The 16,870-nt window shown below is 41.9% G+C and overlaps 1 protein-coding gene across 1 annotated transcript in view; it reads left to right on the top strand.

Annotated features, from left to right (window-relative positions):
* ap2a1 (adaptor related protein complex 2 subunit alpha 1) overlaps positions 1-8,871 on the top strand; it is a gene marked incomplete at its 5' end in the record, with an annotated part of 39,074 nt that extends 30,203 nt beyond the window's left edge. The window contains 8 exons of the mRNA XM_079232621.1: positions 2,616-2,678; positions 3,213-3,295; positions 4,227-4,312; positions 4,728-4,855; positions 5,370-5,486; positions 5,567-5,636; positions 6,214-6,348; positions 8,537-8,871. Coding sequence (XP_079088747.1) covers positions 2,616-2,678; positions 3,213-3,295; positions 4,227-4,312; positions 4,728-4,855; positions 5,370-5,486; positions 5,567-5,636; positions 6,214-6,348; positions 8,537-8,614 — 760 coding nt within the window. The 3' untranslated portion in view covers positions 8,615-8,871. The remainder of the gene's footprint in view (positions 1-2,615; positions 2,679-3,212; positions 3,296-4,226; positions 4,313-4,727; positions 4,856-5,369; positions 5,487-5,566; positions 5,637-6,213; positions 6,349-8,536) is intronic.
* Between the last annotated feature and the right edge of the window lie 7,999 nt (positions 8,872-16,870).

The following is a 16,870-nucleotide window of genomic DNA, read 5'->3' as shown; positions in this document are numbered from 1 at the left end:
CATATAAGTTCTACTACCGACACCTCACTACATATCAGTTCTACCTACGACACCTCACTACATATAAGTTCTACCTACGACACCTCACTACATATAAGTTCTACCTACCGACACCTCACTACATATAAGTTCTACTACCGACACCTCACTACATATAAGTTCTACTACCGACACCTCACTACATATCAGTTCTACCTACGACACCTCACTACATATAAGTTCTACCACCGACACCTCACTACATATCAGTTCTACCTACGACACCTCACTACATATAAGTTCTACTACCGACACCTCACTACATATAAGTTCTACTACCGACACCTCACTACATATCAGTTCTACCTACGACACCTCACTACATATAAGTTCTACCTACGACACCTCACTACATATAAGTTCTACCACCGACACCTCACTACATATCAGTTCTACCTACGACACCTCACTACATATAAGTTCTACCACCGACACCTCACTACATATCAGTTCTACCTACGACACCTCACTACATATAAGTTCTACCTACGACACCTCACTACATATAAGTTCTACTACCGACACCTCACTACATATCAGTTCTACCTACGACACCTCACTACATATAAGTTCTACCACCGACACCTCACTACATATCAGTTCTACCTACGACACCTCACTACATATAAGTTCTACCACCGACACCTCACTACATATAAGTTCTACCTACGACACCTCACTACATATAAGTTCTACTACCGACACCTCACTACATATAAGTTCTACCTACGACACCTGACTACATATAAGTTCTACTACCGACACCTCACTACATATAAGTTCTACTACCGACACCTCACTACATATAAGGAGAGGACAAGTGAAGATTTTATTCAACTTTTATTTTAATAAAAAAAACAACATGAGTTTTCCTCCGTAGGGTGGCCGGGCTCCTGTTTATATTTAAGGGTTTAAGATTTACGTGTAGGAAGTGTATCCTCTAGTTAATTATAATCTATATAGTTATGCGGTTATCGCTGTCACACAGAGAGAGGTGTGCATGTTCAGGTTTACTGGTGGAAACATTATTCAGTGTTTTAGACTAACAGTGACGTCTCCTCAAAGTAAAGTGGTATAACAGTATGACATAATATGGTAAAATAAAAAGGCTGGTACATTATACATATTATGGCATATAAGTGTAATATTATGAAGTGAAATGTAGTAGTAGCAAAACAATATTCAGTATAGTATAGCAGTATTGCGTATTGTAAGAATTAAGTCTACAAAATATATATACACACACACACACACTACCGTTCAAAAGTTTGGGGTCACTTAGAAATTTCCTTATTTTTCAAAGAAAAGCACTGTTTTTAGATAACATTACATTAATCAGAAATACACTATACATTGTTAATGTGGTAAATGACTATTCTAGGTGGAAACATCTGGTTGTTAATGAAATATCTACACAGGTGTATAGAGGCCCATTTCCAGCAACTATCACTCAGTGTTCTAATGGTACATATATATATATATATATCCCCTTTCTCTAGCTCTCCATCCCTCCCTCCCTTCCATTCTCTCTCTCTCCTTTCTCTCTCTCACCCTCTCTCTCTCTCACCCTCTCTCCTCCCCTCTCCATGTGGGGAGTACATGGATTTTGGGCCAAAAATTGTCGCTCTCTATTATCTATTAGTACTTCCCCCCCCCCCCCCCCACACACACACACACACACACACACACACACACACACACACACACACACACTTATCTCATAAAGTTTCCTGAACTACTCAAGCCTCCAAGTCCACCAGTCACAAAGTCACTAGCAATGAGATGTAGTGATGCTACTGTATTGGTATAAGCAGTATGCATACTGAACATAAGAGCCACACTATGGATTGAGCTGTTCAGTATGTTTCCATGAGGAAAAGGTTTTAGCCCAGTCTAACTCACTGATGGTAGGACATCAACAAGTTATAAAGGCTCAATAAATGCAATTAGCTGCGAAGCTAGAAGCCTCTTGGTCCTGCAGTTTGGTAAAGTTACTCTCACCCATGGACTCTGAAACGGTTCACGTGTGCACTACGCATGTGCTTTCAAACACGTGAACGGTGTCTGACATGGAGTGCAGGCGTTACACATTTGTGACTCGTGGTCTGTTGTTGGGCACATCGTGACTTGAGGTTATTAAAATCCTTCCTGCAGGCAAACTGTATGGATCCTGGCCCATGTTGAACTGTGTAGTAGGACTATAGGGACACACTGGATATGAACCCTGTCAAATCAAAGCTCTACCTTTTGTGTACTTTGTAATTCACCAACACAATAGACATTCTCTCAATAGATTCTGACTGCACTGGATGAGTCTTTATTATACAGTGTAACCACTCAGCAGATACCTTTCATGTGTAGTGATATCCATTTTGTACAACTTGCTTTTACTAACCACCACTGCATTGTATCCTTCTTTCTTCGTCATGTTTCTCTTCACCTCCCTCTGTCCCTTGTTGGCTTTGTCCTCTTCCTCCGGTTCCTGCTCTTCATTCATCCCATGTCTGCCTGCCTGTCTCCTCCCTCTGTCCTGTGGGCTGTCTCTTCATCCATGCATCCTGTCCTGGGTCTCTCAGCTCTGCTCCTCCCTCTGAGGATCCTGATGCTCTTCTGTCTGAGGCAGACGAGCTTCTTAACAAGTAAGCCTTTTCTCTGTGTGTACATGCATCGAATAGTTATCGACGTTTGGTGATGGGTTCCTGTTTGAAAGAAGAGATGCATTAGAGCCGGCAAAACCCAACACTTTTCCTCGTCTGTTAGCCGTGCTGCTTGACTGTACTGTAATGAAATCTTACTATCAGCTGATCAGAGCATCCATAGTCGTAGCATCACAGAAGATCATGCGTTGTTTAACTGGAACTTCCTGCTGTGTGGAGTGGATACAAGTTTTAACGGATGCCAACTTCAAGACCAGACAAAATGTCAAACCTTTTATTTGTACTGTTGGGCAACGTACCTTTGTATGCATGATTCTTTCTAACGTGGTGGATAAGAGAGTTCTGAATACAACAGTGTGTATGTTGCAGACACTATGCCATAACAAAGACCAGCTAAGACTAGAACAAACACTATTTAGCTTTTACTGGTACAATGGTGATTTTTCTGGAAATGAAGGAACAACAAAGCATAATTCCGTGTTGGAGACTAACCCTTTAAATGCTCTCGTCCTACAGGTTTGTGTGCAAGAACAACGGGGTTCTGTTTGAGAATCAGCTGCTACAGATTGGCATCAAGTCAGAATATCGTCAGAATCTAGGTGAGCTGTCGTTTGATTGACACATGGGCAAGTCACGCGCTACGGCTTTCAAACTCGTCAGACGTCCACGCGACACACGCTGCCGTTTTGTAGAAGTAGTTTTAGTAGTAGTAGTTTAGTAGTAGTAGTTTAGTAGTAGTAGTAGTAGTTTTAGTAGTAGTAGTTTTAGTAGTAGTAGTTTAGTAGTAGTAGTAGTAGTTTTAGTAGTAGGAGACTTCGTCGGGATTCCTCCCGGTGAAAGAGTCGGTGAGGAAACCCATCAGGAAAACATCCACACGAAATGACATTGTTAGATTTGATTAGATATGGAAAGGTTATTGCTGCATGGGTAGCTCCATTCACCCATTCACTCATCAGTGTGTGAATGGGTGAATGATGTCGTGTAGTGTTAAAGCGCTTTGAGTGGTCGGAAGAATAGAAAAGTGCTATACAAGTACGGGTCCATTTGTGACACACAAACAATTTGTAACACTAATAATTGTACATTTATACAATTACACCGCCAAACTGCATGCTGGGTAAAGCTCGCCCACTATCACAACAAGAAGAAACTCTGTCACAGGAAGAGACAGACTCTTCCGGTTTGGCTCTTCCTGTTTTTTTTCACCTACATTCCCCTGGGTCCTAAGTCCCTCCATGTTTATCTTCCTAACACCCTCTATGTACCAAACAGCTGCTCACCACTCTAACAGCTGTTCAGTTGGCAGCGGTCCTTTTCGGCATCAATGAATGAATGAGTTTACTCGGAAAAAAATACCGTGATACACCGTGAAACCGCCAGAATCTTACAAAATACCGTGATATGATTTTTTGGCCATACCGCCCAGCCCTAGTTGAGCGTGGTGTGTCTGTGTGTTTGTGGGTGTGACCCGGTGTGTGACTCCTTAAAGCACAAGCCATGTCCTACCCAGAATGCCGTTGTCTCTTCCAGGGAGGATGTACTTATTCTACGGGAACAAGACGTCGGTGCAGTTTGCCAGCTTCACCACCACAGTCAGCTGTCCTGGGGAGCTGCAGTCTCATATCCTTTCTGTGCACTAATGTTACCGAGCCGTCGTCTGGGATCAAACCCCCGGTGCTGGCTTTGAATTTTAATTTGCTACAGTCGCTATGGAAAGGTCTATCTTTGGCCGGCGGCGATGTGCCACAACGTTAGTTGATGTTTGATGTCCATTTGTAAACTACCTGTGAGCTCGGGTCCCATACGTCTGGCGCTGAAGAGAAGGACGGTCCTTTGCATAGAATTCAGTCCACAGGCAGTTTCTCAAGTCACGTTAAAATCTATTTCATTTAATTCCATGTAAACATAGAACCTTTAAATAGAAGGATCTACAATCCAAACCATCGACACTAGAAAGAACGTGCTGCATCCAGTACATGTAACGGTGATCACAAGCTCAGCCAGTCTGTCCTCACGGCCCTTGACTACCAGCCACAGCTCAACGTTCAGACCAAACCAGTAGAACCACTGGTAGAGGGCGGAGCCCAGATCCAACAGGTCCTCAACATAGAGTGTCTGACGGACTTCTCTGAGGCCCCGCTGCTCAACATCAAGTTCAGGTGAGCTCACCCAACCCAGCAGGAAAGCTCCAGATTGAGATTGATGAAGTCTCCAGTTCTCTTTCACTCTCTGTGGGTTCTCCACAGGGCAGGCGTGGAGGCGAGGTATCATTTAAGATGTGTAGTGTTTCAACAAAACCATTCTGAAGGGTTGTTCTTTGACATGAGGATATTAAGGTTGTGTGTAAAGCTACTTCATATTTGATATGATCAAAGTCAGGGTCATTCTGAAAAGGACCGTTGAAAATTCAGCAAACCAATTAAATATTTATTATGACCGTTAAAATATGAAGACATCATCCATTTTTTTATGTAATTTGAGCTAACTTTTCCTTTAATTTTCTCCTAAACTGTATGGTGAAATGATTTTGGCCGCTCCAAGTGCCGGTACCATAACGGCACAAATGGACATCAATTATCACTTGAGATACAGTGTGTCAGACAAACACATCATGTGTGTGGGTGTGTGTGTGTGTGTATGTGTGTGTGTGTGTGTGTGTGTGTGTGTGTTCAGATATGGTGGAGCGCTGCAGAACCTGAGCCTCAAGCTGCCGGTCACCATCAACAAGTTCTTTCAGCCAACTGAGATGACAGCACATGACTTCTTCCAGCGCTGGAAACAGCTGAGCCAGTAAGTGTGTGTGTGTGTGTGTGTGTGTGTGTGTGTGTGTGTTAATGTGTGTGTGTTAATGTGTGTGTAACTGTCCTCAGGCCTCAACAAGAAGCCCAGAAGATCTTCAAGGCTAACCACAGCATGGACACTGAGGTCCTGAAGGCTAAGGTGGGTCTCTATTGAGCCGCTCTTCTTCTGCAGCTGGTGATCAAGGGGTTATGGTTAAGGTTAGGTCTGTCTGTCTGGGTTATGGTTGGGGTTTAGGTTAGGTCCGTCTGGGTTATGTTTGGTTGGGGACGTGGCCCTCCGGAGAGGGCCCCGAGAGGCACTGGCACTAGGGGCTAGGCTGCGTTTTAAAAGACAGATAATTAAAAGACAGTTACGTAAAAAACAGATTAAAACAACAGGGCAGCAGAACGGTCACCAACGGGGCGGTTGGAGAAAAGATGTTTAGGGGGAAGACCTAGTAGGGGCTCCATGAATCACCCTGGGGGGTTGCAGGTTCCCGCGCCTTGTTTGTAATGGACAACGTTGCATAGCAATATTTGTACTATTTTATACTTTTTTATGTAATCAGGAGAATGGATGTTAAATTATGTAAGCCATTTTGATTATGGCAGTTTAATGCTTTTTTCAAAGTGTATGAAAATCCACATTTATAACATTGAGTCAGAACAACTTTCGCCTCCTGTAATACTCCCATTTTTTGTCAGTAATTTCTGTGTTTCAATGTGTTTGTGCGTAGCTACTGGGACTAGGAACGGCCCTGCTGGAGGACGTGGATCCAAACCCAGAAAACTACGTGTGTGCTGGAGTGATCCAGACCAAGGGCCAGCAGGTGGGCTGTCTGCTGAGACTGGAGCCCAACGGCCAGGCACAGGTACGTAGCAGTTTAGTTTAAACACAGGAACCGGTGTTGTCCGTGTTCATCTTGTGCATCTGAGCACGTAGGTTAGAATGTGAAATATATATTTCTGCTGTCTATTGAATTTCTAATCCTATTTCTCCTGTTCTATTAGCAGAACCGCTTTGTTGGTTTGATACATGCTCCAATTCTGAAATCAAGTTTACATGCAGACCCGTTTTGGTGCCTTTACACAAACCTGAACAATGTGGCTGTTAGACCGAGACCTGAGCCAGGACCAGACTACGGCCAGGTCTCCTTGGGTTTAGGGTTCTGATTGCCTGTGCAACTTACAGTTGGACAACAACAGACGATATCAAAATCTAGGCAGCTCACCGATGAAGCCTCATACTGTCCATAAATCCATAACATTCCAACAAAACCTGTCTTGTAACGTTGGCAAAGTTCCAGACGATCCAACCAGTTAAGATTTAGTCCAAACACATGATTACATCAAAAAATATCCACGGACTGCTGTTGCATCGTTTCAAATCAGCCCGCAAATAAGCCTCATTACTTATGTACTTTAGGTCATGACTCACGTGTCCGCTGCGCTCTAAGCTTTTGATTGACACCTCACTTAATAGGAGCGGCATGTCCTCTTCACAAGAGTCCGCGTTGAAGGAAAGTGCCCGCCCCTCTTCTTTCGCGTATAGGCCGAGCCCACTCGGATAGCCAATGAAATGGCATAAAAAACGACATGCAGCTTCAGTGGTAGGTTGAGAGCCAAACAGGGACTCACTGCACAGGGGCCACACAGCTGGTTTACTTGGCCTAGCTGAGGCTTCATGCTGAGTCCCATTGGGTCGTCTAGCTGTACTCATCTGCAGGCGGAAGTTAAAAGCTTCTACTTCTGTGTGTTCAAACCTATATAACTCAGTGCCAGCATTCAGACTGTTGGGGAAAAGCTTCAGTGTTACATTTCAAAAGACAAGGCCATGCATTTATTCCAAAGAGTTAAAGTCCAGCTTTCAATTCATTTTGGGTTTGCCTTGGATAAGCGTTTCAGGCCCATTTCACAGGAACGCTAAGGATAATGTAGGTCCGTTACTACCTTTTGGAAGCCATCCTATTTTTAGGCCCTTTCCTCGAAAATGTCATAACCAAACTAAAAAGGGTGTATCTTCTGCAACCACTAGGGATATTTTAATAGTTTTGGTGTTATAATAAAAGGTACACATGTGAGATTTAGTTCAGATGTGTAAATATCAGTCAATGGTTAAGAGTAAATGAAGATCCGCCTATAAAGAAAATCACTTTCAAGATGATTATTTCTTTGAAATGATGCAGCTGTAAGGTCCAACTCTAACCCAAATCATAGCTCAATATGTGAACATTCTCTAACCCAAATCATAGCTCAATATGTGAACATTCTCTAACCCAAATCATATACAATATGTGAACATTCTCTAACCCAAATCATAGCTCAATATGTGAACATTCTCTAACCCAAATCATATACAATATGTGAACATTCTCTAACCCAAATCATAACTCAATATGTGAACATTCACTAACCCAAATCATAGCTCAATATGTGAACATTCTCTAACCCAAATCATAGCTCAATATGTGAACATTCTCTAACCCAAATCATAACTCAATATGTGAACATTCACTAACCCAAATCATAGCTCAATATGTGAACATTCTCTAACCCAAATCATAGCTCAATATGTGAACATTCTCTAACCCAAATCATAGCTCAATATGTGAACATTCTCTAACCCAAATCATAGCTCAATATGTGAACATTCTCTAATCCAAATCATAACTCAATATGTGAACATTCTCTCTGCAAAGGTTGACTTTGATAAAGTGAAGCAGAACAAAGTTAGAGAGGGTTTAGAACAGAGAACATTCAGGCGAGGACTCAAACATTTGCATTGGGGCACATTTGTGACATTTGGATTTGTTCATGTACCAAACCATATATTCCATTTGTATATTAGTTATGGTGTTGAATACATCCAAATACAGCAGTTTGGGGCTATTTTTCATAAAACAAGTTATGATTTACAGTTTTATATAACAATCGCTCAGTCTTCCCCTGAGCGATGATAAAAGGTTTATCTGGGACCATGCACTGGGACCATGTACCATCCATGTCTCCCCCCTTTAACAGTCTCTCTCTCTCTCTCTCTCTCTCTCTCTCTCTGTGTAGATGTACCGCCTGACCCTGCGTTGCAGCAAGGACTCTGTGTCCACGCGTCTCTGCGAGCTGCTGGCCGAACAGTTCTAGAGTCCAGACCTCCGCCGTAACCAGTCCTCCCACCATCCCCACCAGCGACCTCTCCCCGGAGCCCCGACCTCTCAACAAAGAGTCTTTGAGTAAAAAAAGGTGTAACCTACATAAGGGAAAAAGCAGCCACTGCTAGCAGCAGCGGCAATATTATGTTCATTATTCTTGTCCCAGATTCTGATTCCAGTTCATCTTCTACTTGTTTATTAACATGATGCTACATTCTTGTTTTTGTTGTGTTTACCTGTTTAGCCGGAGCGTGTGTGCGTGCGTGTGTGTATGTGTGTCCTATGGTTGTGCTGGGGTCTCATTCTGCACCATCCTGACTGTGTGTGTGTGTGTGTGTGTGTGTGTGTGTGTGTGTGTGTGTGTGTGTGTACCATTTTAATTGGTTGAGCCTTCCTTGAAGTCAAATGAGTGAAGATGTTTTATTATTACATGTTTGTATAAGTGTTCACATTTGGATGTTTATTGCACACACGTGTGCAATAAACATCCAAATGTGAACACTTATACAAACGTGCACACACACATCCTAGTGTGAGGCCTCCATGGCTCCTCGTGGTTCTGGCCCCGCGGTCCAGAGTTCTGGTCCCTCCTCCCACTCATTTCCATCCAGCATTCCCATGGAGATGTTCTCTCCGGCCCGATTCCGCGGTCCCTGGAAGCCTTTGGGCGTCCTTTCATTTCAAAGAATTGGCTCACTCGTTTATGTTATTGATGTGTGTGTAAATACGTGCCAGTGTATTAGCTTTGTGGCTTTCCGAGACATTCCCATAAGTAAGCCACCGGAGTAGAAGGATGGCACAGCATGGACACTTTGTAGATGACGGGTGCAGGAGGAGACTTTGACCCTTTGAGTCGGCCGCTTCCACCTGATGGTTCCAGGTGCCTGCAAGCGTCTGAGTCTGTACTCAGCAATCCTAGCTGCTCCACAACCACCTGTAGGATTCAACAGTTTAGTATTCAGGCAGTGCATCTGTGAACAGACTAGATCCATATATATATATATATATATATGTATGTATATCAGGCTGGACAGAGAGCAGTGTAATATATAATATACACATATACACTTCATATTCCTGCTTCTCCAGCCAAGCATTTATTCAAGAGACCAATGTGAACAGATCTGATGTGAACACGTCCACTACAGTAAAGGTTCAGTCAGCTCACAACGTTTAGAGTCATGCGTCTCCGCTCTCTAACTCCTCCCCGGGTCATCTGTTGTGGAAGAGGACAGGATGGAAGACACCCCCGTGTGTGTGTGTGTGTGTGTGTGTGTGTGTGTGTGTGTGTGTGTGTGTGTGTGTGTGTGTGTGTGTGTGTGTGTGTGTGTGTGTGTGTGTGTGTGTGTGTGTGTGTGTGTGTGTGTGTGTGTGTGTGTGTGTGTGTAAAAAGCCTAAAGACATTTCTAATACATGGTCACATGACATTGTGTGGCTGCACGGCAATCACAGGACATTGAACTCTGTAGTGGAAAGCGTAGTCATTTTGTCATTCTGTGAGTGTGTGTGTGTGTGTGTGTATGCAGTATCCACTAGCTAATGCAGCCTTGTGTATCGGTGTTAAGAACCTGTCCAATACCTGTGTTAGATTTAAGATTTACTCTGTAATGGAAAAAATGTGAAAGTAAAACTATGCCATATATCCGATATGACGCCTCCTGTCTTGCAGTGTCTTACTGTCTCAGATGATGATGATGATGATGTCGTAGGGCAGCACATGCTCAGTAGATGGTCAACCGGATCAGAGGAAACATGAAGTCATTCTGAAACTTGTCACATTCTTTTGTCAAGCGTCCTCCATGTTGAGAGGTACGTAACAGGACTCTTGGTGCTCTTTTAGGGACTCACCAAGTACCTCTGGTACTCTTTTAGGGATCAGAGTCCCTAAAAGAGTACCAGGGACTCTGCCACCACCAAAAGAGTACCAGAGGTACTTGGTGCTCTTTTAGGGACTCACCAAGTACCTCTGGTACTCTTTTAGGGATCGCTCAACACAGCAGAAACACTCCCATTCCGTTGGAAAGGGGAAACTTCTGACTCTTCTTTTGACTCTCAATCCGACCCGGCAGCAAGGCCAGAGGCCATGTGAGGCTCCAGCCCCTGTGAGCCGGTCCGACCAGCAGCAAAGCCCACGCAACTGCAACTCCCAGCAGGCTCAGCTTCTCTATTAGAGAAACGAAAAAGCCTCACTCTCTTTTTGACCCCTGTGGAAATCCGCCCTCCCTCCTTAGCAAGCGGCAGCCAGCGAGGAAGGAGCACCGCCACTTCCACAACCGTCCACAAGAGGGAGACGGGAAAAAAGCCAGGATAACGCTGGCTGCCACTAGCTGGGTGTTCTGTTGGTGTCTGCATGTTTGTCAACCAAACCACACTACAGGATGTGGTTCATACATACAAGAGGTCAGAAATAACACTAGTCTTCTATGTATTTATTCATTCATGTATTGCAGAGCTGAATATATGAACTATACTTAAAGTACACAATGAACCGCCACACAATGCACCTTGTTTATTACATGTTGACTGTTGTCAGCTTATCTTGACATTTGTAAGATTCCGTTATTTATTAAGACTTCTGGCACAGCGGCTTGAGATGTGTTCACTGATGATTAAAGATGACTGTGTCTCAGTGGTGCAGCGCTGCTCAACATTGTCATCTGGTTTTAGGTCTCATCACTCTGATAGTCACAGAAATGAACAAATACCTGCTGCACATGAGGACAGCGTCTCCTCTGACCGGAGCATTTCTCACAATAATCCCCTTCTACATTTTTTACTTTCTTACGACAGAACAAAATCAATGATCTAAATCATGATTATAGCCAAGAAACCCCAGTGAAGATGGAAGTCAAGATTATTAATATGGGAACATGTGCTCATTGATTCTATGTCAGCTTCTACAAGATAAAACACATCTGAACAAATTATGTCTTCCTTTAATTTTCCTTGTTTTCCTGCTGACCAGAACTAAATAATCAAACATTCATCAGTTTAGTACAAACATCTTAGAGTTGATTTATACATCACTATTTCCTTTCTAAATGCTCTGCATGTGAGGAAAGGACAATATATTGTGCAGAAGTGCAAAAGTAATGAAGCAGATGCACCAAGTTCTCCTCCCCCACTGACCATGTGTTTAGGGTTCTCACCAGTGAAGGACACGGTCCTCTGCCTCGTCCTGCGGCCGGGAGGGAGGTTCCTCTGTCTGGAGGTTCCTCTGTCTGGAGGTTCCTCTGTCTGGAGGTTCCTCTGTCGGGAGGTTCCTCTGTCTGGAGGTTCCTCTGTCTGGAGGTTCCTCTGTCGGGAGGTTCCTCTGTCTGGAGGTTCCTCTGTCTGGAGGTTCCTCTGTCGGGAGGTTCCTCTGTCTGGAGGTTCCTCTGTCGGGAGGTTCCTCTGTCTGGAGGTTCCTCTGTCTGGAGGTTCCTCTGTCGGGAGGTTCCTCTGTCTGGAGGTTCCTCTGTCTGGAGGTTCCTCTGTCGGGAGGTTCCTCTGTCTGGAGGTTCCTCTGTCGGGAGGTTCCTCTGTCTGGAGGTTCCTCTGTCTGGAGGTTCCTCTGTCGGGAGGTTCCTCTGTCTGGAGGTTCCTCTGTCGGGAGGTTCCTCTGTCTGGAGGTTCCTCTGTCTGGAGGTTCCTCTGTCGGGAGGTTCCTCTGTCTGGAGGTTCCTCTGTCTGGAGGTTCCTCTGTCTGGAGGTTCCTCTGTCTGGAGGTTCCTCTGTCTGGAGTGGAACCTTGTATGTACATAGTAAGTGTTCCTGATTAACCTGTGAAAATGTCTGTTTGCTTTAGGATCGTATCGGAGGGCAGAAGACACGATTAAGGGTTAATAAAAGAGATCCTGCTATATACTCAAAATCCCAGTCTATACATAGACTGGGATATTCTGTACTAACACATGAACTAGAAGGAAGTCTCTTTACTAACACATGAACTAGAAGGAAGGCTCTTTACTAACACATGAACTAGAAGGAAGTCTCTTTACTAACACATGAATTAGAAGGACTTCTCTTTACTAACACATGAACTAGAAGGAAGGCTCTTTACTAACACATGAACTAGAAGGAAGTCTCTTTACTAACACATGAACTAGAAGGAAGGCTCTTTACTAACACATGAACTAGAAGGAAGTCTCTTTACTAACACATGAATTAGAAGGACTTCTCTTTACTAACACATGAACTAGAAGGAAGTCTCTTTACTAACACATGAACTAGAAGGAAGGCTCTTTACTAACACATGAACTAGAAGGAAGTCTCTTTACTAACACATGAATTAGAAGGACTTCTCTTTACTAACACATGAACTAGAAGGAAGTCTCTTTACTAACACATGAACTAGAAGGAAGGCTCTTTACTAACACATGAATTAGAAGGACTTCTCTTTACTAACACATGAACTAGAAGGAAGTCTCTTTACTAGCACATGAACTAGAAGGAATGCTCTTTACTAACACATGAACTAGAAGGAAGGCTCTTTACTAACACATGAACTAGAAGGAAGGCTCTTTACTAACACATGAACTAGAAGGAAGGCTCTTTACTAACACATGAACTAGAAGGACTTCTCTTTACTAGCACATGAATTAGAAGGACTTCTCTTGACTAATACATGAACTAGAAGGAAGGCTCTTTACTAACACATGAACTAGAAGGAAGGCTCTTTACTAACACATGAACTAGAAGGAAGTCTCTTTACTAACACATGAATTAGAAGGACTTCTCTTTACTAACACATGAACTAGAAGGAAGTCTCTTTACTAACACATGAACTAGAAGGAAGGCTCTTTACTAACACATGAACTAGAAGGAAGTCTCTTTACTAACACATGAATTAGAAGGACTTCTCTTTACTAACACATGAACTAGAAGGAAGTCTCTTTACTAACACATGAACTAGAAGGAAGGCTCTTTACTAACACATGAATTAGAAGGACTTCTCTTTACTAACACATGAACTAGAAGGAAGTCTCTTTACTAGCACATGAACTAGAAGGAATGCTCTTTACTAACACATGAACTAGAAGGAAGGCTCTTTACTAACACATGAACTAGAAGGAAGGCTCTTTACTAACACATGAACTAGAAGGAAGGCTCTTTACTAACACATGAACTAGAAGGACTTCTCTTTACTAGCACATGAATTAGAAGGACTTCTCTTGACTAATACATGAACTAGAAGGAAGGCTCTTTACTAACACATGAACTAGAAGGAAGGCTCTTTACTAACACATGAACTAGAAGGAAGGCTCTTTACTAACACATGAACTAGAAGGAAGGCTCTTTACTAACACAGGAAGGCTCTTTACTAACACAGGAAGTCTCTTTACTAACACAGGAAGGCTCTTTAATAACACATGAACTAGAAGGAAGGCTCTTTACTAACACATGAACTAGAAGGAAGGCTCTTTACTAACACATGAACTAGAAGGAAGGCTCTTTACTAACACAGGAAGGCTCTTTACTAACACATGAACTAGAAGGAAGTCTCTTTACTAACACATGAACTAGAAGGAAGGCTCTTTACTCACACATGAACTAGAATGACTTCTCTTTACTAACACATGAACTAGAAGGAAGGCTCTTTACTAACACATGAACTAGAATGACTTCTCTTTACTAACACATGAACTAGAATGACTTCTCTTTACTAACACATGAACTAGAAGGAAGGCTCTTTACTAGCACATGAACTAGAAGGACTTCTCTTTACTAACACATGAATTAGAAGGAAGGCTCTTTACTAACACATGAACTAGAAGGACTTCTCTTTACTAACACATGAATTAGAAGGAAGGCTCTTTACTAACACATGAACTAGAAGGACTTCTCTTTACTAACACATGAATTAGAAGGAAGGCTCTTTACTAACACATGAACTAGAAGGAATGCTCTTTACTAACACATGAACTAGAAGGAAGGCTCTTTACTAACACATGAATTAGAAGGACTTCTCTTGACTAATACATGAACTAGAAGGACTTCTCTTTACTAACACATGAACTAGAAGGAAGGCTCTTTACTAACACATGAATTAGAAGGACTTCTCTTGACTAATACATGAACTAGAAGGAATGCTCTTTACTAACACATGAACTAGAAGGAAGGCTCTTTACTAACACATGAATTAGAAGAAAGGCTCTTTACTAACACATGAACTAGAAGGACTTCTCTTTACTAACACATGAATTAGAAGGACTTCTCTTTACTAACACATGAACTAGAATGACTTCTCTTTACTAACACATGAATTAGAAGGACTTCTCTTTACTAACACATGAACTAGAAGGACTTCTCTTTACTAACACATGAACTAGAAGGAAGGCTCTTTACTAACACATGAACTAGAAGGAATGCTCTTTACTAACACATGAACTAGAAGGAAGGCTCTTTACTAACACATGAACTAGAAGGACTTCTCTTTACTAACACATGAATTAGAAGGACTTCTCTTTACTAACACATGAACTAGAAGGACTTCTCTTTACTAACACATGAACTAGAAGGACTTCTCTTTACTAACACATGAATTAGAAGGACTTCTCTTTACTAACACATGAACTAGAAGGACTTCTCTTTACTAACACATGAACTAGAAGGACTTCTCTTTACTAACACATGAACTAGAAGGACTTCTCTTTACTAACACATGAATTAGAAGGACTTCTCTTTCCTAACACATGAATTAGAAGGACTTCTCTTTACTAACACATGAACTAGAAGGACTTCTCTTTCCTAACACATAAATTAGAAGGACTTCTCTTTACTAACACATGAACTAGAAGGAAGGCTCTTTACTAACACATGAACTAGAAGGAAAGCTCTTTACTAACACATGAATTAGAAGGACTTCTCTTGACTAATACATGAACTAGAAGGAAGGCTCTTTACTAACACATGAACTAGAAGGACTTCTCTTTACTAACACATGAATTAGAAGGAAGGCTCTTTACTAACACATGAACTAGAAGGAAGGCTCTTTACTAACACATGGACTAGAATGACTTCTCTTTACTAACACATGAACTAGAAGGAATGCTCTTTACTAACACATGAACTAGAAGGAATGCTCTTTACTAACACATGAACTAGAAGGAAGGCTCTTTACTAACACATGAATTAGAAGGAAGGCTCTTTACTAACACATGAATTAGAAGGAAGGCTCTTTACTAACACATGAACTAGAAGGAATGCTCTTTACTAACACATGAACTAGAAGGACTTCTCTTTACTAACACATGAATTAGAAGGACTTCTCTTTACTAACACATGAACTAGAAGGACTTCTCTTTACTAACACATGAATTAGAAGGACTTCTCTTTACTAACACATGAATTAGAAGGACTTCTCTTTACTAACACATGAACTAGAAGGAAGGCTCTTTACTAACACATGAACTAGAAGGACTTCTCTTTACTAACACATGAACTAGAAGGAAGTCTCTTTACTAACACATGAATTAGAAGGACTTCTCTTTACTAACACATGAACTAGAAGGAAGTCTCTTTACTAACACATGAACTAGAAGGAATGCTCTTTACTAACACATGAACTAGAAGGACTTCTCTTTACTAACACATGAACTAGAAGGAAGTCTCTTTACTAACACATGAATTAGAAGGACTTCTCTTTACTAACACATGAACTAGAAGGAAGTCTCTTTACTAACACATGAACTAGAAGGAAGGCTCTTTACTAACACATGGACTAGAATGACTTCTCTTTACTAACACATGAATTAGAAGGAAGGCTCTTTACTAACACATGAACTAGAAGGAATGCTCTTTACTAACACATGAACTAGAAGGAAGGCTCTTTACTAACACATGAATTAGAAGGAAGGCTCTTTACTAACACATGAATTAGAAGGAAGGCTCTTTACTAACACATGAACTAGAAGGAAGTCTCTTTACTAACACATGAACTAGAAGGACTTCTCTTTACTAACACATGAATTAGAAGGACTTCTCTTTACTAACACATGAACTAGAAGGACTTCTCTTTACTAACACATGAACTAGAAGGACTTCTCTTTACTAACACATGAACTAGAAGGAAGTCGCTTTACTAACACAGGACGGCTCTTTACTAACACATGAACTAGAAGGACTTCTCTTTACTAACACATGAACTAGAAGGACTTCTCTTTACTAACACATGAACTAGAAGGACTTCTCTTTACTAACACATGAACTAGAAGGAAGTCGCTTTACTAACACAGGACGGCTCTTTACTAACACATGAACTAGAAGG

The sequence above is a fragment of the Taurulus bubalis genome (assembly GCF_910589615.1).
Source record: "Taurulus bubalis genome assembly, chromosome: 17".
Taxonomy (NCBI): domain Eukaryota; kingdom Metazoa; phylum Chordata; class Actinopteri; order Perciformes; family Cottidae; genus Taurulus; species Taurulus bubalis.
The sequence above is the reverse complement of the archived record's forward strand: the minus strand, read 5'-3'. Positions and strand labels throughout refer to the sequence as shown.